Below are 24,708 nucleotides of genomic sequence, written 5' to 3'. Positions count from 1 at the left end.
GCGCAGCCTACCGAGGCAAGAATGGCGCACGAGCATCGTGATCCCCAGGAGGACGACCACGAGAGGGCTGATCGCCGCCCCGGCACGCCTCGCCGAAGCGTGCGAGCTGTAATGGCAGTAATGGCAGATGCCCAGCTAGCTCGTGAGCTACCGTCCGCGACTGGGCGAGGCGCCGCTGGCGAGTGCGAAAACGGCTGACGACAGCTGCGCATGTCGAGGGCGCGCAGCGGCAGCGCTTCGACGGGCGCCGGCGGGAGCTAGTGCACGGTGCCTGGACAGTCTGCGTGACTCTGCACAGCCCGCTCTCGCCTCTGTACGTGAGAGCGAGTGCAGGTCACGCGGGAAGAGGTCCGCCTCCCTTCCTTGCCCGCGCCTTGTCCCTCGCCCACCTCGCCGTCTACGCGCGAGAATGGCGAGCGTGTCGTACTCGAGGCAGGAGCAGGACGACCTCCTCCTCCTCTTTGACCCCAACGCGTTTGTCCCGCGCCGCAGGGTGCCCGCCACCATCGCCCCCACCTCGTCGCTTCCCCGCCGCACCCCGTCCATCGCCTCGTCGATCGCGAGCTTCCTGGCCGACAGGCGAGTCGACAACGAGTGCAGCAAGCCCCGCACCCCCTGACCGGACTCTCTCGCAGGCTCATCATTCCCTCACCGCGACCATCCCGCCCCGCGTCGACGCTCTCCCGCCCCTCTGTCGCCCCGCTGCTCGCTCTGCCGCCCGAGCTCCTCCTCCACATCCTCCATCTCGCCATCCCCGACCGCAACGAGCTCACCCATGCGCGCGAGAGAAACCGCATCCTCGTCTCGCTCGCCCTCGTCCACCCCGTCCTGCGTGCATACGCGCAGAACGAGCTCTTCTCGACCGTGAATGTCACAACGGACCGCACAGTCGAGCGCTTGACTCGCTCCATCTGCGTGCCGAAGAGCCGCGGCCACATGCTCGGGAACCAGATCTCGACCCTCCGCGTGGTTGGTAGCCTCGGAGCAGGCGACGGCGGCAAGGCGCTCGCGTCGCTCGTGCAGCAGCTCAAGGGGCTCAACACGCTTCGTCTCGAGGATTTAGATGGGCTCGAACTGCGTCAGTTCGTCCTGCATCCAGGTGCGTCGTGTCCGCCGCTCACGCGCGACCTTCCCAAATGACCGACTCTTGGTCGTGGTCGCGCTCGCTTGCAGCCCTCCGCCACTTTTCCGCCTCTCGCTGCGGCTTCCGCTCGCGTTTCCGGCTCGTCTCGGCTGCCCGCCCGGCGCACCTCCTCTCGTTCTCGCTCGTCAACTGCACCGGCCACCACGACTCGTTCAGCGGCTTCAGCCTTCCTGACTTGACGCACCTCCGCATCTGGGACATCTCGCTCCCGCCGCCGACGCCGATGGCGACAATCGAGCCGAGCGAGGCCTTCCGCCAGCTTGCGGGCGAGGTCGGGCACCAGGTGCTCGATGTCACGGTCGACGAGCAGCACCTGCAGTACCTCTACCCGCCGTCGCCCTCCTCTCCCCGCACCGCAGCTCCGCCAGCACTCAAGCGGCTGGTCCTCGTCAAGACGACGCTCCTCCCCCTCGCACTCGACGCCTTCCCGCCGAACACCCGCCTCTCCACGCTCCGCCTCGTCCCGCCGCCGACGTTCCTCCCGCACTGCACGTCGCCCGAGCGCGCCGAAGCGCACTTTGCGGCACTTCTCGGGCCGTTCATGCGCGGCGGGCAACGCGGAATTGCAGTGGGTGCGATACATCCCGCGCTCGAAGCGCTCGAGGAGCTCGTACTCGACTGGCGCTACGGCGCGTGGCTCGTCGAGCCCGCTGCTCCCTCGGCGCCACCCCCTCCGCAAGTGCACCGTAGCACGGGCGGGAGCGTCACGCCCCCGTTCTCCTCTGCGGCAGCGGCGGCGCGGCGCACGCCAGGCCAGCGGCAGCAAGGCGCGGCGGACGCCTCGCTCCGCGCGCACGCCTACGGCCGTGCGCAGCTGCTCGATCTCCGCCGCGTGTGCGCTGCGCGCGGCGTAGAGGTGCGCGTCGGGCGCGAGGGCGAGGGGACGGACGTGTATGCGGAGGGAAGGAGGGGGAGGGCGGCGTACCGGCCGAGGGACTAGCGGTCCTGTGATCTGGACAGGAGGGAGAGTGTTGCTTGTCACTACTACTTGCTGTTGCTCACTGCCGAGGAGCGGGAGAGAGCTGGGTGAGAGGCCGCACTTGAGGCAGAAGCGACACGGCGTGGGCTCATTGCTCTCGCGCGCTCGCTCTCGCCTTTGCTTTCCTGCTTCTCCCTTCCATCTGCAAGTCGTGAGCTTCAGTTTTGCTGGGGTTCCGCCCGGAATCAAGAAGGACCAGGTCGCCCGACCCGGAGCGCACGTGCGGCCTCTGTGCGAGCGAAAGCGTGCCCGCCGTCACCGCCGTCCCCGGGCTTTCCCAGCGCCTACATGGACGATGAGCGCTCGAGTGCGCCTCCGTCGAGTGCCTCTGCGGCTAGGCAGCTCTCCCAGCCGGAGCACTTCGCCTGGTTCCCCTCGTCGCCTGATCGAGCGGCAGCACCGCCTCGTCCTGGCCCCAGTCCGCCCTCAGTCAAGCCTGCCGACGCGCTCGACGACGAGCTTGCGTCACTCGCGCTGCCCGCATCGACCCTTTCTGGTGCGGCAGAGGACGACGGCACACCTCGCGCACTCGCACGTGCCAGTGCTCCCTTCGCCGTGTCGAGCGTACCGACCGCAACGCCTCGACCGTTCGCTTCGATCGCCCAGTCCAGCACCACAGACGCTGGCTTCGACCTGCTCGCGAAGCAGGAAGCCAGCAGCCCTGCCCGCACTGCCGATGCCTCCGCCGCGGAACCGCCTTCACCACTCGCTCTGCCCGGCAGCTGGCGCGGCGGCGGCAGAACCGCGCCTTTTGCGACGCAGCGCACCCGCCCTAATCCCTCAAGCACCGACGATGGGGAGGCGGGCCTGAGATGGAGATTGGTGCCGCGGCGCAGGGAGGAAAACCGCGAGGACGAGGATGGCGGCGAAGAGGATGAGGCGTTGCTCCTTCCACCGCCATTCCTCGACGACGACTCTCCGCGTGAGACGTTCGACGGTATGCTCTCCTGCTGCAAGAGACGCATTCAAGCCTCCTGACCTGAACTTTGCACTTTGCAGGCCTCCTTGGCGCGCGCACCGCCCGTCGCAAGACGCGCCTTCAACGACAGCACGAGCGTCTGTACGCCCAGGGACGCGCTCCGCCTCCGCCGTTCCCGCACAACGTCGTCAAGGCGGCGACGAAGGTGCTCAGGCTGCTCGGCCCGCCCGGAGGGTACAATGCGCGTCCGCGCGCGCCCGAAGCGCATGAGCAGATCGTCCTCTCGGCAGGCGAGAGCGCCGACGAAGGCCACTCGGGCGGACATAAGTCGAGGCGCAGACCGAAGAAGCGCGGCATGAGCTTCAACGAGGCGGCGAAGCTCGTCGAGGATGCCGTGCGCGGCGGCGCAACGGGCGGCGAGCCCGAGCAGGGCAGGCATGAGGAGCGGCAGCGCAGGCGCGTTCGTCGGGCAGAGAGTGGTATGCGGGCGTACGACCTGGGCATCGAGGTCGGCAAGAAGGTCGCTGGCCGGCTCGAGCGCCATCGCAGCCGACGAGGCGGAGCAGCCGTCGAGTTCGGGGCGCCTTGGACGCCGGCGCCGCCTAGTTGGAGGCAGCCTTCTTTCGAATGCGACAAGGATGACGCGCTCGTTGCTGCGACACCGTCGCAACTCTTGGGCACTCCGCCGACCCCTGCCGTCCGGCTCTCACCCGTGCCGCCTCTCGCACCTCTTGACGACGAAGTCGACGATTTTTCGCCATTGCCCCCGTCAGCGCCATCTCTACGTCCGCTCGCAGCTCCCGAGCTCCCGCCTTTACCGACAGTCGGCACGCCACTGTCGCTTGAACCCGCCGCCCTCGACGGCTACTTCGGCTTACGACAACGATCTACCGCCCGACGGCTCTCCAAACACTCGAGGTCACCTAAATCAGCAGTATCTGACCCTCTCGAGCCAGCCACGCCTCGCACGCCCTTCACAATCAAGCCATTTCCGACCCCCTTGTCCAACACACGCACTACCCTTCTCGACTCGCTGATCTGGGTCCTCATCGGTTCGGCACGCTCGCCTTCGAGCGCCGATCTCGACACCACCGTCGCATCCCTAGGCGGACTGGTCGGCCTCGTCGTCCACTCAATCGGCTTCGTCTTCTTCGTCGGCTTCCACCTCGCAACGCTCTTCATCGCTAGCTATGCAGGCGTGCGCGCGACGACCATCTTCGTGTACTGGGCCTGGATGAACTTGACAGGCCGCACCGAAGTCGCCAAGGCCGTCGTCGAGTACTGGAGGACGTGCCGCGTCGAGTGGGACAAGGTGTGCTTGTGCGAGGGCGAGCCCGAGCTGAGCGCCTGGAGCGTTGTCAAAGGCGTCGCCGAGCTCGCCGCGTTGCAGAGCATGACGCACGCCCGCTGGCTGGAGGAGGGCCCCGGCGCGCTGGTCCTGCTCAACGGCGATGTCGAGGAGGATAGGGGTCTCGCGACGCCACGCTTCGGCCCCGCGCGGCGGAGGCACAGCGCCCGCTTCGACCGCCCGTCGATAACACAGCGTCAGGAGTCTTTCAGCTGGGCGAGCGGCGGCGGCGAGGAGGATGGCGAGGGCCTCGTCGTGACAAGCCAGGACGACGGCGTCCTGCAAGGCTCGATCATCAGTCGCGACTATACAAGCCGTCTCCCGGACGGACGGCGAGCCATCAAGCCGCTTGAAGGGCAGCCAACAACGATCGATCAACTGCTTGAGGAGGAGCCGCCGCCGCTCAATCTCGACGCCGCCCTTGCTGGCGGACCTTCTCAACTTCCGTCTTCGCCTCCTCTCCAGCCGATTCGAGAGCAGATTGACCCGCTAGCGGAGCTCGTCGCGACCATCAAGCGCTGTTGCCGCCTCTCGACCGCGTCTTACGGCCTGCACACCATGATTGCCTCCCCGCCGACTCCGCTTCTTACGCCTTCCGGTCAAACGCTCCCGCATCGCCTCTTCGCGCACCTCGGTGGTGTCGACGATCACCGCAACGTCCTGCACGTCGCACTTCAGAAGCGCTACACCGGCTTGCCTGCCGCAGAGGAAGAGGCGGCGGACGAGGTGTACGCGCCGCAGCTTTACCTCCTGCGCGACGACGCGAGGGCCGAGATCGTCGTCGTCTTTCGCGGGACGCAGTCGCTCGCCGATTTGTACGTTTCGTGCTTCCCGCCTCTGACGAATGGTGCAATAGCTGATGCCGCTCGCGTAGGCGCACCGATCTCGAGGGCTCCTTTATCCCCCTCGACTTGCCTGCCGTCCCCGCCGCCGGCCCGCCCTCTTTCTCGTCCTCCCAGTACCGCATCCATTCAGGCATCCTCAGCACGGCACGCCACCTTCTTTCGTCGGCCTCATCCTCCTCGCTCTTCAGCAAACTGCAGTCGATCCTTGCCGCGCATCCTCGCTACTCCCTCGTCCTCACCGGCCACTCGCTCGGTGCCGCGCTCGCAAGCACGGTCGCGCTCCTGCTCGGCGAGTACGACGAAACGGACCAAGCGTGGTACATCCGCGCCGATGCGGGCCTGTCGGGTTCTGGCACGTCCTCTGTCCCTTTAAACGAGGCGACAGGCGCCTCAGCCCCAGAGCAGCAGCACCGACGGGCCCTGCGTGCCGTCTGCTTCGCCCACCCGACGACGGTCAATGCCCCTCTCGCCGCACGCTGCGCCTTTCCGCCACCGCTGACGTCTGCCTCTTCGACCTCTGCTTCGAACGGCGACGTGGAGCGCCATCCACTCGTGCTCAGCGTCAGCTTGGGGTCGGACGTCATCTGCCGCATGGGCGTGCCGCACGTACGCGAGATTCGCCGCGCAGTCGGCCGGCTCGACGCGATGCGGCGGCGCGTGAGAGACGAGACGACGCCGACCGAGGGCATCTTGACGAAGTGGCGGGCTTGGCGCAAGGCGGTCAAGCGCGCCGGGGACGGAGACGAGGGCGACGAGGCTGCCGCGCAACTGCGCGCGAGACTCGAGGACGAGGCCTGGGTTCTGCGCGGCGAAGCGGAGGGCTGGACTTGCGCTTCCGACGGAAAGGAGGACGACGTCGCTACTGCGATCCCCGCCGGTCGGACCTTCCATCTCGACCGGCTCCCCGTGGCGCTCGAGCAGCGGAGGCGCGACGAGCTGGCGCGCGAGGTTGGGCAGGAAGAGGCGGACGAGGCGGCGTTGTGGGGCTTGTTCGAGGTCAAGGACCCGAGGCGGTTCTTCTGCCTGCCGCTATTGCAGACGGACCTCATACAGGCGCACATGCCCAAGACCTATCTCGACGGATGCGAGGCCCTGTAGATACACGACCCTTAGAGTTTGTACTCCCTAGACCTGCACTCGCAACTCGTTCTCTCGCCGAAACAGCGCTCCGGGTGCAAGCAAGAGACGTCTAGTCAATACACAACACGGGACCCCGCCACCACTCACGCGACAAACTTGCGCCCGGTGAGCTTCTCAAACGCCTCCTCGTACTTGGCGTACGTCTGCGCGACAATCTCCTGCGGGATCTCGACGGGGTCCTCGTCGATCCCGCCGCCCTTCTTGCCAAACCCGCCGCCGCCCGACTTGAGCCACTCGCGGAGGAACTGCTTGTCGAACCCGACCATCTTGTTGCCCTCGGCCCACTGGTCGGCGGGCCAGAAGCGCGAGCTGTCGGGCGTCAGGCACTCGTCGACGAGCGCGAGGACGGGCGCGCCGCCGGGCGTCGAGGGCGGGAGGAGGCCGAACTCGAACTTGGTGTCGGCGAGGATGAGGCCGCGCGAGAGCGAGTGCGCCGCGGCGGTGCTGTACAGCGCGAGCGCGTACTGCTGCAGCGGCTCGGCGAGTGCCGCGTCCGGCAGGTGCTTGCCCGTCTCGTCCGGGTGGATGTTGATGTCCTTGTCGCCGACCTCGGCCTTGGTGCTCGGCGTAAAGAGGGGCGGCTCAAAGCGCGACGACTCCTTGAGGCCTTCGGGAAGCTTGATGTCGTGCATCGTGCCGCTCTTCTGGTACTCGGCCCATGCAGAACCTGCGGAAGTGTGGGGTCTTAGGAGAGCTTCACATGCAGAATCGACCTGCGAAGGCGGCGTACCGGTGATGTAGCCGCGGACGATGGCCTCGATGGGCAGGACAGTCGCCTTGCGGACGAGGATGGCGCGGCCGTCGAGCTGTTCGCGGTACTTCTGCACTTCGGCGGGCATCTCGTCCATCTTGCTCGTGATGACATGGTTGGGGATGTGCTTGGTCTCGGGCGCGTTCGACAAGTAGTCGAAGAAGAAGAGCGAGAGCTGCGTGAGGAGCTTGCCCTTGTTGGGGATGCCCTGTGGACGAGACCAGGGGGTCAGCACGGGGAGAAGCACTGAAAGAGGTGCTTTGCGACGCACGTTCTTCATGATGACGTCGAACGCGCTGACGCGGTCCGTTGCAACGAAGAGGAGGGCATCATCGACGCCGGGGATCGCGTAGATGTCGCGGACCTTGCCCTTTGCAAGGAGCTTGAGCGTCGGGCAGTCGGTCGACAGCAAGGCGGCAGCCATGACTGTGGACGTCGAAGCTAGTCAGCAAGTATTCCTCGCGACTCGTGTAAGCAGCTGCGGTTGAACAGCCACGCCCAAAGTAATCGTCGGGAAGAGCAGGAGAGCACCGCCTCCCGAGATGAGGGAGTTGAGTGAAGTCTCCGGAGCTGCTTTGGCTTTGGCTGCAGCGCATCGCCGTGTGCATCAAGTTTCTAGTGGCACGAGTAGAGTACAAGCGCCGCAAGATGGCGTTGTCGCCAAGTTGTCGAGATGGAGATGAAGATGAGGAAGGGAATCGCAAAAGCGCAATGGGAGCAGCTTCGGGCGCAGAACACAAGCGAAGGGCCCAATCCAGCAGTATTGGGACCTGGTCGACTCACTCGTACGGGACCTGCGGGTTGTGGGGACGAGCGAGAAGGTGTCGTCGCCGGTTGACTTGCTTCCCCTCCGCTGTCGTCGCTCCCACTCGCTCGAGCGATCGCGTGCTGTCCTGCATTGGATAGAACAGAGCTCTTAAAGGACCTCGCTGGGACCAGCCACGCCCTTCCGTGCAATTCCGCTGTCTCGACCCCACCCTCTCGTCCTCATCTCTCGAAACTCGCCAACCCGCACACACGCACAGCCATGACGCGCCACGGCCGCAACAACACTTCCCGAGGCGACTTCACCTACGCCGAGCGACAGATGGCAAAGGGCGGGACGCAGAAGGCTCTCCTCGGCCGCGACTCGTTCAAGGTGCGCACATGGCACTCTCGGCAACACGCTTGCTCTTTAACAGACCAGCATGAGCCTCGACGATGCTGAGCGTTGATCGCACAGGACTTTGACGCCTGCTCGCTCTGCCTCCGCCACGCACGCGACCCTCGATGCTGCTCCGAGGGCCACATCTACTGCCAGGTGCGCAAATGTCCGCGAGCCGAGCAAGCCGACGTCAGCGCTGACGCCGATTGAATCACAGGAATGCATCGTAACGTCGCTCCTCGCGCAGAAGAAAGACATCAAGCGGCAGCAGCTCCTCCTGGACCGCATGCGCGCAGAGTCCGAAGCCGAGATGGCCGCGTCCCGCGCAGCCGCGCGCGAGCGCGTGCTCAAGGAGTTCGAGACGGCGCAGACGTCGCTCGGGAGCAAGACGACGGCGGGCAAGGTCGTGGCCGCGACGGATGGGCCGCGGGGCACGAAGCGCACGTTCGAGCTCGACGAGGACGAGATCGAGAAGCTGATGAAGGAGGCGACCGAGGAGGCGATGGGCCGCACGGCGAGGGAGATGGCCGAGGCGCGCAAGGCAAAGCTGCCCAACTACTGGCTCGTGCGCCTCGTCCCTGCATCGTCGTTCTGTGCAGCCGACTCACGGCACATGCGCTCGCAGCCTTCACTCACACCGTCGTCGACGCCCGAGACCGTCATCGACGTCAAGCTGCAGACGCTGTGCCAAGCCTCGAAGCCGCCGCACCCGGTCAGCCTCAAGACGCTCACGACGGTCAAGTTTACGGAGGACCCAGTCGAGAAGAACGCGTCGGGCAACCCCGTCGTGCTCTGCCCGAGCTGCCGCAAGACGATCACCAACAACGTGCAGGCACTTGTGCTCAAGGCGTGCGGAGACGTGCTATGGTGCGCTGCATCTGCGCTTCCCTTCCCCTACACGCAAGGAACCTGACCCTTTCCCTCTGTGCAGCAACACCTGCGTCGACACGCTGTGCCGCACCGACAAGGTCTGCGCACATTGCACGACAAAGGTCGACAAGAAGCAGCCGTACATCAAGCTGCAGCGCGAAGGGACAGGGTACGCCGCGGGCAAGGGCGTCGAGGTCAGCAAGTTCGACGTCGCGTTCCAGGCGTAGACCGGACCGGCTCGTACACAATGCCACAGAGTCCTTCCTCAGTCGCACTCTCCATGCCGAAGCGCGAGAGACGAGCAAATCGTGCTTCTCGACTACTCGCTCTGTCGCGCCCTCCCTCTTCGCATCGTGCCCTTGAAAACCACGTCCGCCAATAGCGGCTGCTTCACCGTCCGTAGAGGTGAATGCGCAAGTGAACGCGCTGTGGCGAGCGAGCTCAGTGCACGGAAACCTTGCGAGAGATCGGATGGGCCGGGACCGCACCTCTGCGCTCTTCGCTCCTGGCTCCGTCGTCGGACCCGCTCGACTCGTCCGATCCGCTTTGCGTATCACTTGCATCCTCGTCCTTCTCCGTGCGACGCTGCGGCTGCCTGCGATGACCCGTCCCGCCAGATCTGCGTGCGCGAACGACGCAGAACGCGACGAGGAGAAGGAGAGCGACCGCTGCGCCGCCGGCGAGGGCGAAGAAGAGCGGACGGGACAGGCCAAGAGTGGTTTCGCTCGAGGCGGCGGAAGCGGAAACGGGGGAGGGTCCGCGGCGCCTGTCCCGGTCGGAGAGGAGGAAGAGGGAGTGCGAGTCGCGGTCGGCTGCTTTGTCTCGGCATGGGCGTCACTGCCGCTCGAAGCTGTAGATGAAGAGCTCTTCGGGTGCGTTGCTGACCCGGGTTGGTCGCCTGCGTTGCCAGACTTGCTTGACGTCGCCTCAGCCTCAGCCGGTTTCGTCTCCTTCGTCGCAGTCGTCCCTGCATTTCTCCTCGTCTCTTCCGCAGGCCCACTCTGTACCGCCTCGCCAGCATACCGCTCGACGCCTTCTGACCCTTCGGGACAGAACGTGACCGTGTAACCCGGGTCGTTCGCGGTGGCGCACGCAAAGTCGACATTCGGATCGCCCTTCTGGTAGTCGTACGCTCCCCGAGAGCCCTCGTCGAGTATCTCCCGGCATAAGAGCAGAACATACGAGGCGCACGATACCTGCGCGCTGGTTCAGGTTACCGAAGCTCGCGCACATTCGGACGAGGAGTGGACCGCGAACTCACCAGTAGGCGTTCTCACAGAGCGGCTGTGTGAGATTACTCAGCTATAGCCGAGAAGATGCGTCAAAAAGGCGCACCTTGAGTGTACTGCAAAGGACCCGATCAATCGACTCGTCGAAGCAGAAGAACGGACAGCACGCGTGCTCACTCGTAGAAGTCGACCTGACTCGGCGGCGCACAGGCTTCCATCGAGTTGTAGGTGCCTGACTGTGGGCGCCGGAACGGTAAACCGTGAATTCACGCACTGTGGCGGAAGAAAGGAAAGAGCTCACGCAGCAGTTCATACTGGGCTCTTCTGCATTGATCTTGGCCATACACGCGCTCAAGCACCCAATCACATTGCCGTCCGCGTCTTTCCTGCAAAACAGCAAGTCAATATCTGAAAGCTTAAAGAAAGGCAGCGTACAGCTTCATCCGGTCGTCTGGACAGGCAGCGTTCACGTCCTTCGTGCACGACAACGGGTCGCATTCGCCGTCTGGAACAATGGACATGGGCAGTGTCCAACCCGGCACGCACGATATATCCCAGACTGGAGGGCAGAACTTCAGCTTGATTTGCTCCAGGTCAGCAAGCGAAGCCGTACAGTCCATCCCTCCCCAACTGTCGAGGTTCCACTCGCCAACGTTGACGTCGCCAATCTCCTGGTCGGCACATTCGAGCTCGCCAGTGCAGTCGCCGGTTGTGCAGCTGCCTTTACCCGACTCGTCAAATCGGCATTCTCGACGCGCCCCTGTCAAGCAAAAGTTGTCAGCCGGGCTTCTCGATGGGGCCATGTGTAGCATATGATACACCGGACTTACAGATACGCCCGTTCCACGGCGACTCCACCTCGAATTCCTCCTGGTGACCGGGCTTTGCCTCCCAGCCGTGCAGGCCCTTGTAGATCCAGTAGTTTTTCGCACCGTCATCGTAGTTCGTCACTGACGGTGGTAAGTTCGCGTCAGAGCGTCTCGTCCGACGTTCACTAGAACACGGGAACCGCACCTGCGGGCCACACGGTGAAAGCACACTCGTTCTTGACCCGAAACTTGCGAGTGCCCGCCAGTGCGATAGCAGGAAGCGTAGCAAAAGCCAGTCGGCGCAGGCCGGCCATCTAGTGTGCAAAGCAGGAAAGGAAACGCTGCCTCGCGCCCATGAGGTCCGCGGGAGATCCGGCGAGCGAACTGTGCGCAGCCGAGCTCGAGCGGGGAACCAGGAGGTGCAGGAAGCACTGGAGCAGATTTTCCCGGCCTGTGCGGCCACTTCTAGGCGCTTCCACAGCGAAATAGTCACGAGCTTCCTCGGTTCAACCTTGGCTGCTGATGAGGAAGGAGAGGAGGACCTGGGAAACACGGAAGCGCAGGACCAGCGCGGGCAGTCAAAGCTAGCTTTTCCAACAACAGTGCAGCTCATAAGCTCGAATCAGACGAAGGCGGGGCGAATGGCGAGCGCGAACCTCGCGATTCGCCTCTCTTCGTCGCTCCTTTCGCTCTGTCTGCGCTTTCTCGCTCGTTCTTCCGCTCGAGATGCTGCGCACGAACCGCAGACTTGCGATCGACAGCCCCTGGAGCTCGCCCGAGCCGCGCACGCCCTCCTTCGCTCAGTGTCTCCCGTGCGACATCGTCGACCGCATCGCCCGCTTTCACCGCCAATTACTCGAAGCGGACGCTCAGTTTGGCTTCATTGAGCACAACCAGCGCCTGCTCCGACTCGCCTGCGTCTGTAAGTCGTGGCGTGCTGCAGGAACCACTGCCTACTGGCACACCCTCGAATTCGACGTCAGAGAGGCGAAGCGGCTCGCGGCTCGCTTCGACATCGACAAGACAAGCTGCGATGCCGTGCAGCACATCGTTCTGTACCTGGACAACGCGTGGCCTGCGGACGACGCCAAGATCATCGCGTCCGTCGTGGCTTCCACTCCGAACTGCTCGCACCTCGACTTCGAAGCCGAGAGCTGGGTCCAGCCCGGCTCCCTCTTCCGCGAACTTCAGACCAATGTGAATACAAGCATAATCACATCAATATCGATGTGTTGGGGCGATGACGACCGCCATTGGTACGCGGCAATGACTTCGCTGTCGCCTGTTCTCGTTCTCGAATTCCTGCGCGCCTGCAAGAACCTGCACAGCTTTACGCTGCACACTTGGGATGACGTCTTGACCGACCTTAAGTCGATTCCGCCGGCCAGGCGCATCAAGCTCTGCTCGCTCGACCTGTCGATCCGCAGCCACGATCGCGACAGCCCTCTCGCGCAGAAGCAGCGCATGCGCCTGCTCGTCAGTTTTAATCTCTGTTCTCTCCAGTCTTTCACCGGCACCGTCTCGTTCTCGAGCAGCGATACCTGGTCAGCCTTGTCCGCAATGACGCAGGTCGAGGAGCTGCATCTCGAAGCGGACTTCAACCTCGAGCTCGGTGGGCTGGACAACATGACGGCGCGCATGAAGAGCTTCACCAAGCTGCGCCACCTCGAAATCTCGATCGAAGACTGGCCCGACCCGACGCACGAGATGGCGCCCTCCACGGAGCAGCTACAAGCTTTCCTCGACGCTTTGCCGCCCACGCTCGAGCACGTCCAGGTCGAGCTCAGCTTTCCGAACACGACACGTATGGTCAGCCGCTTCGTCAAGAGTCGCATGGACTCGCCTCTCCGCTTTTTCCAGGCGTACGTCCATTCCCCGGTCGCTGCCAGGATCGTGCCCGTCAACGCGCGCCTCTCGAAACGCACGAACGACGAAAACGACTTCGTGTGGCTCAGGTGTGCCCATCCCGTGTCTCGCGGTCCGTGATCGGGGCTGACGGTCCACCCTCTCTTCAGCTCGACGCGCCACGCCGGCGAGGATTGGAAGGCCGAGAAAGTTCACGACTTCGGCGGCTTGTAGCGTTTCCGACTCGCGATGAAGCGCCGCTTGCTTTGCCGTTCGTTCCGCAAACGATCACGTGTGAGAGAACGTTGATTTGATCCATTCACCCACGTCTACCGTACGCGGGTAAGCTACGCTTCGGCCCTTCGATCCGGCCCTCCCACTTGCCCTCTGCGTACAGTCTGCTCCGTCTCCGGACCTCGTCGACGCGATCCCGCCCGACCCTCTCCTCCCACTGCTTCGCCTCTTCTCGCCGCTCCTCCGCCAGCTCGCCCACCACCTCGAGCAAGTCCTCCACCGCGTGCTCCTCAATCTGATAGTGCAGCACTAGCCGACCCCTCGGCGCGCCGATTCGCACGCCCTTTTTCTCCCACGCACGGCTCTGCAGCTCGGAGACGCTGAACCCCGCCGGCTCGGTATCGATCCACACCATCCCCGTCTCAACGGGTAGGTCGAGCGCCACTCCGCGCTCGACGAGTCCGTGCGCGAGGCGCGTCGCGAGCGCATGCACGGCTGTGAGGCGCGGGAAGACGGTCGACAGGGCGTGCGAGGCGGCGAGCGCGAGCGGGCCGGACTGGCGCATGCCGCCGCCGAAGGACTTGCGGAACCAGCGCGCTTTGGCGATGAAGGCTGTGGGACCGACGAGGACGCTGTGCGGGTGCGGGCGTGCCGAGTCAGTAGGGGAAGAGACGGCCTTCTTAGCTTGACGCAATCTGGACGGACCTCCCGACTGGGGCGCCGATACCCTTTGATAGGCAGAGCGACACGCTATGGAACGGCTCGCACAGCTCGGCGAGCGGGAGGCCCGTCTTTGCCGATACATCCCACAGTCGCGCGCCGTCACAGTGCAGCGGAATCGAAAAGTCGTCGACCGCGCGGCGAAGGCGGACGAGCTCGTCTTGCGGGAAGATCACTGCAGGAAACCTTTTGGTCAAAATAGACCGGATGCAAAGGCAAAGGAAGGAGGGAGGTCAAACGCACTGCCGCTGAGGGTGTTTTCGACGCACACCAGTCGCGTCATGGCGACGTGCACATCTTCCTCTACGACGCACTCGTCGAGCACCTCCTCGACGCTCATGTGATGCCCGTTGCGCGCGAACACAGTATGCGGCTGTGCCTGCCCGTGGTAGGCGATGCCGCCAGCTTCGCTGCAATGGACGTGCGCGCGCGAGTCGGTCACGACAGAGTGCGGCGGCTGGACGAGGTGCGTTCGAATGGCAAGCTGATTGGTCTGTGAAAGACAGGTGAGTCAGTCTAAGAATGGGAAGAGTGTGTGGGCGACAGTGCAGCGCACCATCGTGCCCGAAGCGCAGAACAGTCCCGCCTCCTTTCCGGCCAGCGCTGCCACCGTTCGCTCGAGCTCAATTGTGTCTGGGTCCTCCTGTACGAGAACAGCGAGATTAGCCTTCGGTCGCGCGACGAGGCAGAGAAGTCGCGCTGGTTCGCAAGAGAGCGGAACGCACGCCAAACACGTCGTCACCGAGCGAAGCCTCCTGCATGAGCGCAAGCATCTCCTTCGTCGGCACCGTCACCGTGTCGCTGCATGCGCGGCACCGACGCAGGAAAACAACACCACGCGGTGCCCGTCAGCTCGTTGTCGGAGGTGCAGACAGAGACGGTCGCAAGGAGCCAGCAAGCCCGCGAGCGGGCCACAACGCACGAACGAAAGTCTCTAGCGACCTGCGCACGCTTGTCGTCGTTCCTCGCGCGCCTCTCCGCCGTGTTGAGCGTCGAGACGGCCCGAAGTGGGGGGAGCGTTGCTGAAAGCGCGTGCGGCATGAGGCTGCTTCGCAGGACAATGTCGTAGCTTTTGGCCTTCGACAGCCGCCGCAAGGGACCGCTTGCAGCTCGGAGCATGGAAGGACGGGGCGAGACAGGCGAGCAGGCGAAGACGGCAGACAAGGTCAATCTCGCGACAAGTGACTGAGGGTTCTGGTAGGACTCCAGGTAAAGCAAAGGACTACAACGACAGAGAACAGAGGAAGGGACGGAAAGCAAGGGAGAAAGTGGGCAACCTTCGTGTTTGGATGTCGAAACTGAGCAGCGTCCATTCAAGGTGACCCCGCAGATGCAGTGAATGACGGAGCCCTGTACTGCCAGTCTAGCTCTGTCTCCACCGCGTCGGCGAGAGCGACAGAAGCTTGTTGAAACAGTCGTCGCGCCGGGCGACATTGTGAAAGCGGTAGACCTGGCGCGGTCAGAGCGAGAAAGAGGTCAGCACTCGCGCATAGGACGTCAATGTGAACCAGACGAGACGCCATGTAAGCGGACCGCACCTTGCCGGCCTTGGTCGCGACGACGAGCCCGTCAAAGGCGCCGAACCGGCTCTCCTTCTTGACATTCTCGACCTCGTCGACGCGGATCTCGACCGCACCCTGGGCTGTACGCCTCGTCGCTCCCGTTCCCGCCGTCGAGATGCTCTGGTCGTCCGCCTCCTGTTCGTCAGCAGAAGGCGAGGAAGACCCGCCGTCGCCGTCCCCTTCGTCGACGACGCTGCTGCTCGACGTCGAGCGCATGAGGCGCGAGGTGAGCCGGCCGAGACGCCGCAGGCGGCGGAAGGGCGTGAAGAGTATGACGGAGCGAGAGAGGCGCAGTATGCCGGGCGTCGAGGCATGCAAGGCGAAGAAGGCTGTGCCGGCGCAGCTCGCAGCGGGTAAGTCCCAGCGAGGGCAGGCAAGGTACGATCGAGGTGATGCAAAAGCATGGCGCACCTCCTTGGACCTTTTCCACGCCTCCATCCGCGAGCAGCACCTCCTTGTCCCCCCGCAGCACAGCCCTTCCGCCCCTCCTCACAGCCTCCTTCGCTTTCGCACTCCTGCTCCCTCTGTCAACCTCCTGCGCCCGCGCGGTGCGCTTGAGCGTCTTGCTCCCGCGCAGCGGGCGCTGCTCGAGGTTGCGCTGGCGGAGGACAAAGAGGGCATAGTCGACGTCGGTCGGGGCGCCGACCATGAGCCACCTGCGTGGTGCAGTCCGTGTGAACAAGTGCGCTTCAGGGACACAGGAGAGCTGATGGAAAGCGGAACGGCCGCGCACCAGTAGGGGAGGGTCGCACGACGGTACTCCGGGTAGAGCTCGCGCATGTGCCAGAGCACAAACACTTCGGCACCGACGTACAGCCACAGCGCCTTGTAGACGATCCAAGCGGGCGTGCAGAGGAGGACGGTACAGACAAGTGCGAGGCGAAGGATGACGGTGCGGGTCGAGGGGTGGTGAGGATGGAGGATGAGGCTGTCGCACTTCCGGTCAACGACGTCCTCCGAGCAGAGTCAGGGGAGCACAGCACGCACTTCTTGACCATCTCGAGCATGTCGACCAGCTCGCCCAGCCACAGCTCGACCTGCGGGCCAAACAAGCCGGCCAAGTTCCGCGCCAGGCGGTACAGCGACAGCGTGTCGTCTCCGCCGGGCCCGCGCGCCGGGTCGTACGCCGGGTCGTTCACGTCGAGGTGCCGCGCGGGGCGGAGCGCTTCGAGCTGCGTCTGCTCGGGCGCACCGGCGGCGCCGAGCACACCGGCGCTCGAGGCGAGCCCGCGCGCGAGGGACGAGGTGGGCGCCGGTGTGCGGACGGAAGAGGCAGAGCTGGCGCTGCGAGGGCGCTGCTCGAGCCCGCCGCTCGCCAGTCCAGCAAAGGCCGCGTTCGCGCCGAGCGCATTCGCGAGCGTCTTGGCCTCGCTGCCGTCGTCCCCCTCGTCGCCGCTGTCGCCGCGCGAGACCCGCTCCCTCAACTCGCTCCACAGGCCCTTGACGCCCTCGCCCGCAAAGCCAAAGCTCGATGTAAGTCTGAGCTGCTTGCCGAGCTCGGCGGCATCGCGCCCGCGGTCGCGCCGCTCTTGCGTGCGGCGCAGGAGCTCTTCGGGTGTCGGCGGGGTCGCGCGCGCGCGGAGGAGGTGGTAGAGGAAGAAGGCGAAGGGGAAGACGAGGACGAGGTCGCGCGCCCACAGGGCGAGATAGACTGCCGCCCAGGTGGCCGTGCGACGAGGGTTCTCCCAGCGATAGAGCGAGCTGAGCGAGCCGAGGAGGAGCCGCTGCCAGACGGGAGGCGGGCAGATGATGTAGAGGCGCTCGAGATCGGTGCGCAGCCGCGTAAACGAGAATCGCGTTGGCGGCGGCGGAGCAATCAAGCCGGGCGGCAGGTAGTCGAGCGTGAGAGTCGTAGCGTACTGCGGACAGGCCTCGCTCAGCGACTTCGTGACGACTTGGAAGCTAGGTGATAGCGTCTCACGGCAAGAGCAAAGCCCGCCCAGTCCGTCCTGCGAAACATGTCGCTGTCGGGATATTCGACATCTCGCTCTCCCGCCGCGCGGACATCGGTGAGCTGATCGCCGAGACGGTCGAGGAGCTCTGCAAACTCGAGGTCTTCGAGTTCTGCGAGCTTGCGCTCTATGGCGGGGTTGCTGCCGAGTCGAGGAGGTGGAGAGACAGGTGAGGGTGAGCGTGACAGGGTGCTCTCGGCGGCGGGCGGGGCGAAGCGGACGGTGGACGGGTGTCGCGGTGGTGGAGGTGGTGCTGGAGGAGTAGCTGGCGCAGCAGAGGGCGCGAGAGGAGCGGGAAGCGAGTCGGGGAGGGTCGGCGAGGCGGTGCACGCGGAAGCAGCGTCGTCTTGTTCGCTCACGCCTTCTGGCGATGTCCGGGTCACCCTTGGCGGTGTAGCAGTGTTATTGAGACTCTCTGAATGGGTCTCACGCTCAGCTGGGGGCGACGGCGGGCTGCGAGTTCCGGGTGAAGCGAGTCGAGGTGATGACGGACGGCGAGAACGCGGATGGCGCGGAGGCGGCGCGAGCGAAGGCTGGACAGGTCCAGAGTCCATCTCTGGCGGCTCCTGAACCATTGATTCTTCCGCAAGTCGAGTGCCAGGCGGGAGAGAGGACGCTGCTCGACGGCAACCCTCCCCTTGGCCTCTCTCTCCTGCCTTGCACTCGATCCCGGCCACAGACAGGGCAGGCAGGGACACGCAGACATGGACTTGCCCCCGGCCCAGCAGGTCCGCGTGGCCCAGCAGCGCCCCTCGGTCTCGTACTTTGTCCGTCCCTCTCCCTCCCCCACCTCGCTCGCTCCCGATACTCACGCTCCGCACCCGTGCAGCTCTTCCTTGCGCTCCTCGTCTATTTGATGAACACGAATGCACCCACCCCGGCATCCGTCGTCCTTCAGAACGGCGCCGCTCCCTCGTACGAGCAGGCGTATGCTCGCGCCCGGCACAACCTCCTCGTTCGCGAAGCTCGCCAGGAGGGGCTCGCACGCTGGCTCGGCGAGAGCAACGCCACGGGAGAGTACCTCGCGTCCGCCTACTTTCCCGACCAGGCCAACGGATCCGCTCCCGCTCCCTTGCCTCGTCCTGCCAACGACTCGTCTTCCGACACCGATGCCCAGCCCGAGCAGAGCGAGACATACCGCATCATACCCTTTGAGCCCGACTTCAACGCAACCGAGCTGCGACCCGTCCCTCCCCTCGTCGCCGACCTCTTTGCACATAACGCCCCGAAGCTTCAGGACGGGCACCTCGAGCCGCGCGTCCACCCGCAGAACCTCACCGGGTTCGCAAAGGGTCCTTGGAGCGTGCGACCGTTCTCTTTTGACGAGCTCGGGCTGAACGAGACCTGGTCGGTCGAGCGTGTCGTCGAGCACGTCGTCGAGGACGACGCCTCGCCGCAGAACGAGACCGAGTCTGCGGGCGAAGTGGCATCCAGCTTGTCGACGCGACTCATTCGGCGAGCTGAAGAAGGAGCACCGCTCGTCAACGCGACGACGCCGGCACAAGTCAACTTGACGACGGTCGTCGATGTTTACAACCGCACCACGCAGCGCGGCACCTTCCCCTGGCTCTCCGCGCTGTCCTCCTCGCCCGCCTACAGCCCCGCGAGACACCGCGCGACATTCAACCTACGCTCGGAGCAGTCGAGCGCGACGGGCCCGATCGTCCCTCGCTCGAGCAACGCCGACGCGCAGGACTGGAGCGAGCTGCTGCGCATGCGGGACGAGGACCCGGCCAGGTGGGACGAGTGGGAGCGCGAGGGCCCGGTCGTGTATGTCTCGGGCGATTTGACGCTCAGAATGCTGCCAGAGGAGGGGAGCAGCGAGGATGAGCGGGTTACGGAGCTGGATGTCGAGGCGGTGCAGTGCGTCCCGATCCCTTGCTCGCTCACCCAATATACAGCTCACGGGTCTTTCACAGCTTCTTGTCGAGTGGGCGTGTGTACGGTTACGCGACGCCCTCGTTTGTCGGCACGCACGTCTTCAACGCCATCTCCCTTCCCTACATGTCGTCGCCGTCTCCCACTGCTGCAAACCGCACCGCGCACGCCATCGCGCACGCCATGCTCAAGGAGTACAAGCGGCGCCTTGCGAAGCACGTGCGCGAGCTCGAAGACTCGGGCCCGTCGTCCTTCCGCACCGACACGAGCGGGTCGAGCGATTCAGACGACTCTGCGCGCCGCGTCCCGACGTGCATCTTTTCGCTGTACGGCTCGCTCGCGCCGCTCCCCGCGAGCTACACGCCTGCGCTGTACGCCGAGTACTACCGCTCGCTGTTCCTCCCGCAAGGGACGAGCGTGCGCCCTCCTCCGCCGGCACACCTCTCTGCGCTCCTCGCGTCCGACAACTGCGCGCTCGTGCTCGACGTCCCAAGCGCAGAAGTGACGCTCACGCAGGCACTGTGGAACGAGGCGGCGCGGTTCGCCGTCCTCCTCGTCGCCCCCGAGCTCGCCGCGCTCGTCCTCCTCGTGCGGCAGCTCGAGCGCGTGCAGAGCCGCTCGGGCACGATTGCCAATGTCGCGCTGCTCGGCATCGCGGCGATCTGCATCGTCGACCTCTACGTCTTTGTCACGCTCCTCATGGTCTCGGTCCTCACCGGTGCGTCAGCTGTTTGTCCAACGAAGCGGAAAGCGTAGCGCCTTCCGAGCCGGTCCCTCGTGCTCCGTGCCGCCGTCGGAGCCGCACAGCTGACGCTCGCGCACGAGACGCACGCAGACTCGCACGCGTCGCTCCCACTCGCCTGCGCCTCGTTCCTCTCGTGCCTCGCCTCGCTCGTCTTCGGCGGCCGCTACATCAACATGATCCGCGAGGCGACGCCCGAGCGGCCCTCGCCCCCTCCGGCACCCGCGCGACCGGCCGAACCGGTCGTCGTCAACCTCGCGCCGGCGGACGCGGTGCTGGCGGACGCGGAGGGGACGGTCACGGATGCCGAGACGGGGCAGCGATTACGAGCGCCGAGGCAGGACGTGCCATTCGTCAGCTGGAGCGTGAGAGAGCGGATTTATGGTACGCACGCTTTCGAACGCCGGTTGCCGCGATGTCGGTGCAGCCCGGTGCTGACGCTTGTAGCTGGCGCAGCCGCCACCGCACTCGGGACGTTTGCGTTCGCGCTTTACCTCATCCTGTATCGCGGCTGGATGCCCTTCTTCCTCTGGCTCATCTACTCGTACTGGAGTGCGCCCTTTCCATTCGTTGCCTCAGACAGCGCCGACTGACCCGCATCCATCCGCCAGTTCCGCAAATTGTCACCAACGTCTATCGCGGAACGGCGCGCCAGTCACTTGCTGGCGAGTATATCGTCGGTACGACGATTGCGCGGTTGGCGACGCCCGTGTACTTCTGGGGGTATGGTGGGAACTGCCTGATGGTCGAGGCCACACGTGGGTCTGCTACTGAACCCATGAAAGCACTCGGTCTGACCTTTTCTGCTTGCTCGCAGCCAAGATCTTCTACCTCGTCGCCTACTCCGGCCTGCAGGCTGTGATACTCCTCTTGCAAGCGCGCTTCTCGTCATCGTCGTCGCGCTTCGCCTCGGCCGGCGCGCGCTTCTTCGTCCCGTCGTTCCTCATCCACGCGCTCGAGCTCCCCGCCATCTCGACGTGGAACTACCACCCGCGGGACCTCCCCGCCTCTCTGCTCGCCGACCTCTCGTCGGACCTCGAAGCCGGCAAAGCGGCGGGCGGCGCGGCGGCGCCCGAGCCCGACTGCCCGATCTGCCTCACGGGCGTGCAGCTGCTCCCGACCAAGCTCGAGCTCGAGGCGGGGCAGGGCGACGCCGTACGCGCCCAGTGCGCCGTCACGCCGTGCGCGCACGTGGTGCACACAGAGTGCCTCGAGCAGTGGATGCAGGTCCGCGCCGTGTGCCCCGTCTGCAGGGCGTCGCTGCCGCCGCTCGGCGGCTGAGCCATTGTCCGGCGTAGCTGTAGATCATCGTTGTTGTATCGCTATTTCGCATCTTGCCCTCTCCTGTTCCATGCGGGTCTCGATTGAGGAAGGTCTCGCTCCTTATGCATTTCTCGTTGCCTCGTCTACCTCTGCTCGCCGCCAGCCAAGCACTCCGCCCCAGACCTCCTCAACCCACCCCCAAACTTCCTGCACGAGTCGCTCGCGCACCGTCTCCTCAACCTTTTCCCTCAGCACCGTCGACGCCTCGAACCCCTTGGGCACCACCATCCGGACGTCCCTCACCCGCCGCTGCGCGCGCTCCGCGCCCTTCGCACGCGGCGTCCCACCCCGCGCAACCTCCCTCCCGCTGCGCATCGCTCCCACCGGCACCCGTTGCCCCGGCTCTCTCCGCGTCCCCTCCGCCGCAGACACCGCGTCGCGCATCGCAGCGCCAACCGCTTCGCGCAGCCGGCTCTTGAACAGCTTGTACACCGGGTCCTGCGTGCGCAGGACACGGTCGACCGAGGCGCGCATGCGAGCGGCGTCTTCCTCGCTGGGCGCCGGGGTCGCGGTCGCGTCTGCGCTGCGACGGCGATAGGCGATGAGCTCGTCGGCGAGGTTGGCGAGGCGGGTTGGGGACGGCTCGGATGCGGACAGAGAGGAGGAGGAGGAGGCGAGCTGCGCTGGCGAGGGTGCGGGAGGGGCGAACTCGCTCTCGAGGATGGTCCAGAGGCGAGAGACGAGGGACGCTTGCTGCTCGGCAGCCGCGGAGGGCGGAGCGGGACCGGCGAGCGTGGCGAGACAGGCGAGGATGACGAGCGCTTGGAAGCGGTTCTGCAGGTCGAAGAGGCGCGGAGAGGGGACGAGGAGGATCGGCGGGAGGAGATTGGGCGGTACAGGCGCACTCGAGTCGGCGCTGGAGGAGTCGAACGGTGGCAATGCGATCGAGTCGTCGGCAAAGAGCGTAGCGACAAGCGCGGCGGCGACGTCCTCCTTGACCACCTCGCCCGTCTCTCCCGCCTCGCGTCCAAGCGCCCGTGCGCACCACCGCCACGTCTCGCTCCTGACGCCCTCCTCGCCTCCAAGCCACTCGAGCACGACCGTGCGCTCCCTCGCGCCCGCCTCCTCGCGCACCACCTCACGCAAGTCGTCCTCGCCCGCAAGCTCGCCCGCGACGCCGCGCCGGAAGCGCCGCATGTCGTCGTCCATTCCGCGCGCAAGCTCGAGCGTGCACTGCACGAGGGCGACGAGCTGCAATTCGCCTGCGGCGCTCTGCGCGGCGGCGGATGCGTCGGCGGCGAGTGAGCGCGCTTCGGCGTCCCGGGCCGGGGCGCACAGCCGACTGAGCGTGCGCACGACTCGGTGCACAGCTTCGAGCGCCACCTTGGGCTCCCATGTAGCCGCTGCAGACGGGGCAAGCGCGCGAGACAGGTCGTCGCGCGCCGAGACGCCCGATCCGTCGTCTGTCTTCAGACGAGAGGGGACGAGCGGGAGCGCGGCGTCTTGCAAGTCCTGCGCGAGGCGAGACCACGCCTCGAGCCTGTCCGCGGATGAGGCGGACGAGCCCGGCGCAAACAGGGACGCGAACGAGTCGAAGTAGGCGCGGTGCAGCTGTGTCGAGATGCGCGACTCGAGCGTGGCCGAGGGTTCTGTCGAGTTGTCCGCGGCCTCTGAGGAGACATTTTGCGAGCGGAAGATGGAGCGCAGGGTCTCGCCGGGCGGGAGGACATTGGTCGGGTCGTGCGCGAGGAGGAAGATCGAGTACGCCTCGGAAAGAGCGGTCGCGCGTGCGAAAGCAACCGGCGTCGGGGAGGCGCTGGATGTTGGCGATGTTCGCGTACGCGCTGAAGATGCGAGGTAGGCGTCGAGGTCGGCTGCGGCGGCTGCGGAGGCGGCAGGGACGGGTTGCGAGGTCGGCATGCGACGAGGCAAATCGACCGACGGAGTGCGCGAGTGGCTCTTGCTAGCCGGTGTCTGCGCGCCCGACGCGCCTTGTAGTAGCTCGTCAACGTCACGCAGTACCTGGCCCGCTTCGAGGACGAGTTGAGCCCAGGAAGGAGACCCGGCCGTCTCGCCTGCGGCTGACTGAGCGTCGAGCAGTCCGTCCTCGAGCTCCTCGAGCCTGCCGCGGAGCCGAACGAATAGATCTGCTGGTGCAGGAGTGCCTGCGTCGCGCAGGGCCGAGTATGCGCGCTCTGTGCGGACGACGAGGCGCTGCAGGCGAGACGAGGGAGCGTCACCCGGCGAAGAGGACAGCGAGCGCAGCCGGACGAGCAGGCGATCCAGCCGGACCGCAAACGAGCTCATCTTACTCCTCCTGTGACCGACTCTTGCGCCTCAGGCGGAGTGGGCAGAGCGAGGTCGAGCGAAAGGAGCGAGCGAGGCGGTGCTGTCTGTCGAGCCTCGTCCACGCACTCGCACCCGCTTGATCGACTCGCGCTGCTCGGGAAGAGCTAGATCCAGGCTAGATGGACGCACTCCCGCCGCCTCCGCCTGTCCCGGGCTCTTCGTCGCGGTCCCCGCCTCATCTCGCGTCCTCATCTCCTCATCCCGCTGCCGCCTCGCGCACAGAGCCTGGCATCCAGGACGCACTCGCAAGAGACTTTCCAAAAGTCGCCCAAGTACCGTGCGTGTGCTCGCCCGTCCTCGCTGCGACGACACCACTGAGCCGGCTCCGTCCCCCCACCTTGGCCGACACAGTCGAGACGACCTCCAACTCCTCCTCGAGGACCCGGCCTACTTCGACGCCTACTTCAACACAATGCCGCAGAGCCTCGCCTACCACCAGGCGGTCGAGCAAAAGATGCGCGACAACATCGAGCTGGCCGGTGCGTGCGCCCCTCCCTGCGCTTCCGCAAACAGTGCACGCTCGTGCACGCTGCTGATTCTCGCTCGTGGCGCAAGCAGAGAAGAGCACGGCAATGAAGCCGGACCTGGAGCGGTTACGCGAAGACACGGCACGGCTGTTCAACGAGGCCAACGACCTCAAGACGCGGTGGGCGTACCTCGACGATGCACAGCGCGAGGCATACCGGGTGCGTGCCCTTTTGCTACATGCGCTAGCCGAGATGCGCGTGTTCTGACGCTTTCGGCTCGCAGCGCTTCTCGCAGCCGGCACAACAGGCGCGCTACCGCGCCGCGACGACGCAGCAAGAGCACCTGTCCGACTCGCTCGTCGCGGCGTTCCTCGCCGGCGAGGGCGACGACGAGAGCTTTGTCAAGCAGTACCGCGAGGTGCGCAAGGTTTATCACAAGCGCGAGATCGGGCTGCGCAAGTGGGACGAGGGCAAGGTCGTGTGGATGTGAATGAGGCGGCGCTGCCAGCGAGGGCAGG

General features: G+C 65.4%; 11 protein-coding genes across 11 annotated transcripts; 6 read left to right on the top strand and 5 right to left on the bottom strand.

Moving 5' to 3' along the window:
* Positions 1 to 409: 409 nt before the first annotated feature.
* Positions 410 to 2,084, top strand: JCM10292_002734 (uncharacterized protein; the record flags this gene model as incomplete). Its single annotated transcript, XM_076648090.1, has 3 exons — positions 410 to 579; positions 636 to 1,099; positions 1,174 to 2,084. 3 exons carry the CDS (start codon positions 410 to 412, stop codon positions 2,082 to 2,084), a joined length of 1,545 nt encoding a protein of 514 aa, XP_076506313.1.
* A 327-nt stretch (positions 2,085 to 2,411) lies between these two features.
* Positions 2,412 to 6,333, top strand: JCM10292_002733 (lipase family protein; the record flags this gene model as incomplete). Its single annotated transcript, XM_076648089.1, has 3 exons — positions 2,412 to 3,060; positions 3,123 to 5,205; positions 5,265 to 6,333. The coding sequence occupies 3 exons, from the start codon at positions 2,412 to 2,414 to the stop codon at positions 6,331 to 6,333; spliced, it is 3,801 nt and encodes a 1,266-aa protein (XP_076506312.1).
* A 125-nt stretch (positions 6,334 to 6,458) lies between these two features.
* On the bottom strand, positions 6,459 to 7,550 carry ADE1 (phosphoribosylaminoimidazolesuccinocarboxamide synthase; the record flags this gene model as incomplete). The annotated part of the gene is made up of 3 exons (XM_076648088.1): positions 6,459 to 7,042; positions 7,106 to 7,334; positions 7,398 to 7,550. 3 exons carry the CDS (start codon positions 7,548 to 7,550, stop codon positions 6,459 to 6,461), a joined length of 966 nt encoding a protein of 321 aa, XP_076506311.1.
* Positions 7,551 to 8,153: 603 nt separating this feature from the next.
* On the top strand, positions 8,154 to 9,367 carry JCM10292_002731 (uncharacterized protein; the record flags this gene model as incomplete). Its single annotated transcript, XM_076648087.1, has 5 exons — positions 8,154 to 8,264; positions 8,349 to 8,426; positions 8,488 to 8,835; positions 8,896 to 9,137; positions 9,202 to 9,367. 5 exons carry the CDS (start codon positions 8,154 to 8,156, stop codon positions 9,365 to 9,367), a joined length of 945 nt encoding a protein of 314 aa, XP_076506310.1.
* A 1,030-nt stretch (positions 9,368 to 10,397) lies between these two features.
* On the bottom strand, positions 10,398 to 11,492 carry JCM10292_002730 (thaumatin family protein; the record flags this gene model as incomplete). Its single annotated transcript, XM_076648086.1, has 8 exons — positions 10,398 to 10,424; positions 10,476 to 10,485; positions 10,547 to 10,605; positions 10,671 to 10,755; positions 10,805 to 10,928; positions 10,983 to 11,129; positions 11,200 to 11,319; positions 11,384 to 11,492. 8 exons carry the CDS (start codon positions 11,490 to 11,492, stop codon positions 10,398 to 10,400), a joined length of 681 nt encoding a protein of 226 aa, XP_076506309.1.
* A 412-nt stretch (positions 11,493 to 11,904) lies between these two features.
* JCM10292_002729 (uncharacterized protein) lies at positions 11,905 to 13,257 on the top strand (the record flags this gene model as incomplete). The annotated part of the gene is made up of 2 exons (XM_076648085.1): positions 11,905 to 13,133; positions 13,194 to 13,257. 2 exons carry the CDS (start codon positions 11,905 to 11,907, stop codon positions 13,255 to 13,257), a joined length of 1,293 nt encoding a protein of 430 aa, XP_076506308.1.
* Positions 13,258 to 13,342: 85 nt separating this feature from the next.
* JCM10292_002728 (threonine aldolase family protein) lies at positions 13,343 to 15,018 on the bottom strand (the record flags this gene model as incomplete). The annotated part of the gene is made up of 6 exons (XM_076648084.1): positions 13,343 to 13,889; positions 13,963 to 14,152; positions 14,221 to 14,470; positions 14,534 to 14,620; positions 14,703 to 14,778; positions 14,900 to 15,018. The coding sequence occupies 6 exons, from the start codon at positions 15,016 to 15,018 to the stop codon at positions 13,343 to 13,345; spliced, it is 1,269 nt and encodes a 422-aa protein (XP_076506307.1).
* Positions 15,019 to 15,340: 322 nt separating this feature from the next.
* On the bottom strand, positions 15,341 to 18,045 carry JCM10292_002727 (uncharacterized protein; the record flags this gene model as incomplete). Its single annotated transcript, XM_076648083.1, has 7 exons — positions 15,341 to 15,427; positions 15,516 to 15,868; positions 15,951 to 16,195; positions 16,273 to 16,467; positions 16,527 to 17,398; positions 17,461 to 17,855; positions 17,985 to 18,045. The coding sequence occupies 7 exons, from the start codon at positions 18,043 to 18,045 to the stop codon at positions 15,341 to 15,343; spliced, it is 2,208 nt and encodes a 735-aa protein (XP_076506306.1).
* Positions 18,046 to 18,195: 150 nt separating this feature from the next.
* Positions 18,196 to 21,392, top strand: JCM10292_002726 (uncharacterized protein; the record flags this gene model as incomplete). The annotated part of the gene is made up of 7 exons (XM_076648082.1): positions 18,196 to 18,258; positions 18,321 to 19,354; positions 19,411 to 20,087; positions 20,205 to 20,495; positions 20,568 to 20,663; positions 20,723 to 20,869; positions 20,929 to 21,392. The coding sequence occupies 7 exons, from the start codon at positions 18,196 to 18,198 to the stop codon at positions 21,390 to 21,392; spliced, it is 2,772 nt and encodes a 923-aa protein (XP_076506305.1).
* Positions 21,393 to 21,494: 102 nt separating this feature from the next.
* On the bottom strand, positions 21,495 to 23,681 carry JCM10292_002725 (uncharacterized protein; the record flags this gene model as incomplete). The annotated part of the gene is made up of 1 exon (XM_076648081.1): positions 21,495 to 23,681. The coding sequence occupies one exon, from the start codon at positions 23,679 to 23,681 to the stop codon at positions 21,495 to 21,497; it is 2,187 nt and encodes a 728-aa protein (XP_076506304.1).
* Positions 23,682 to 23,842: 161 nt separating this feature from the next.
* Positions 23,843 to 24,680, top strand: JCM10292_002724 (vacuolar protein sorting family 37 protein; the record flags this gene model as incomplete). Its single annotated transcript, XM_076648080.1, has 4 exons — positions 23,843 to 24,000; positions 24,075 to 24,202; positions 24,282 to 24,409; positions 24,474 to 24,680. The coding sequence occupies 4 exons, from the start codon at positions 23,843 to 23,845 to the stop codon at positions 24,678 to 24,680; spliced, it is 621 nt and encodes a 206-aa protein (XP_076506303.1).
* Positions 24,681 to 24,708: the final 28 nt, after the last annotated feature.

This window comes from Rhodotorula paludigena, assembly GCF_050403205.1.
Source record: "Rhodotorula paludigena JCM10292 DNA, Rt_paludigena_JCM10292v1_ctg13, whole genome shotgun sequence".
Taxonomy (NCBI): Eukaryota; Fungi; Basidiomycota; class Microbotryomycetes; order Sporidiobolales; family Sporidiobolaceae; genus Rhodotorula; species Rhodotorula paludigena.
Note: the sequence above shows the minus strand (reverse complement) of the source record. Positions and strands in the feature narration are given on the sequence as shown.